Source organism: Dipodomys ordii, unplaced genomic scaffold, assembly GCF_000151885.1.
Source record: "Dipodomys ordii isolate 6190 unplaced genomic scaffold, Dord_2.0 Scaffold108, whole genome shotgun sequence".
Classification (NCBI taxonomy): domain Eukaryota; kingdom Metazoa; phylum Chordata; class Mammalia; order Rodentia; family Heteromyidae; genus Dipodomys; species Dipodomys ordii.
This window is the reverse complement of record NW_012267324.1, coordinates 713,633-714,318: the sequence shown is the minus strand read 5'-3', so window position 1 is coordinate 714,318 and position 686 is coordinate 713,633. Positions and strand designations below refer to the sequence as shown.

Genomic DNA, 686 nt, shown 5'->3' with positions numbered 1-686 from the left:
CGAGGCGGCCGCGGCCGAGCGCTGAGGACGCGTTTAGTCTCCGCACCGGGACCCGAACTTCCCGAGTTCGCGCCATCCAGCCAAGAGGCGCGCGGGCCGGGCCGCGGGCGTCGGGCTCTGAAAGCTCGCGCGAGGTTTATTGTCTCCAAGGGGAGTGGGATTGGGCCGGCGTGGGGGGGCGCGCGTGGAGCGCGGAACGGCGAGGGGGGCGTCGCACGCGGGGACGCGCTGAAGAGCTCCGGCCTCACACGCTTTCAGAAAGCAAGCTATTTTGCCCGAAATAAACATGGACGGGGAGACGAGTCTCCACACAGCACGGAACTTCCGCCCACAATAAAGATGGGCCAAAAGGCGGAGCACATCCGCCCGGAAGGAGGTCAATTACACGCACTTCCGCCCATCCCTAAGATGGCGCCGGCGGAAGAGGCGGGGCACCCGCATCCAGCGATGGTGGCGTCCCGGCTGGAGCTGAATCTCGTGAGGCTGCTGTGTCGCTGCGAGGCAATGGCAGCGGAGAAGCGGGACCCGGAGGATTGGCGTCTGGAGAAGGTGAGGGGGACGCCGCGCGGCCGCGCACCACTCGCGTCCCGGAGGGTGGCCACTAGGCCGGACGGACTCCCGGGCCCCAACAGCCGCCCTGGCTCCGCCCCTTCCGGCCACCGTCGCCACGTCGGCGTGCGGCCCCA

The 686-nt window shown here is 69.1% G+C and overlaps 2 protein-coding genes across 3 annotated transcripts in view; both read left to right on the top strand.

Annotated features, from left to right (window-relative positions):
• Positions 1-25, top strand: part of Myo9b (myosin IXB) — a 56,448-nt gene extending 56,423 nt beyond the window's left edge. The window contains exon 38 of the mRNA XM_013028293.1: positions 5-25. Within this exon, the coding sequence (XP_012883747.1) occupies positions 5-25 (21 nt within the window). The remainder of the gene's footprint in view (positions 1-4) is intronic.
• Positions 26-219: 194 nt separating this feature from the next.
• Positions 220-686, top strand: part of Use1 (unconventional SNARE in the ER 1 homolog (S. cerevisiae)) — a 3,501-nt gene continuing 3,034 nt past the window's right edge. The window contains exon 1 of one of the 2 annotated variants that reach the window (XM_013028368.1): positions 220-605. In XM_013028368.1, the coding sequence (XP_012883822.1) occupies positions 340-605 (266 nt within the window). In that variant the 5' untranslated portion in view covers positions 220-339. The remainder of the gene's footprint in view (positions 606-686) is intronic. The other variant, XM_013028367.1, reaches the window with a different exon arrangement.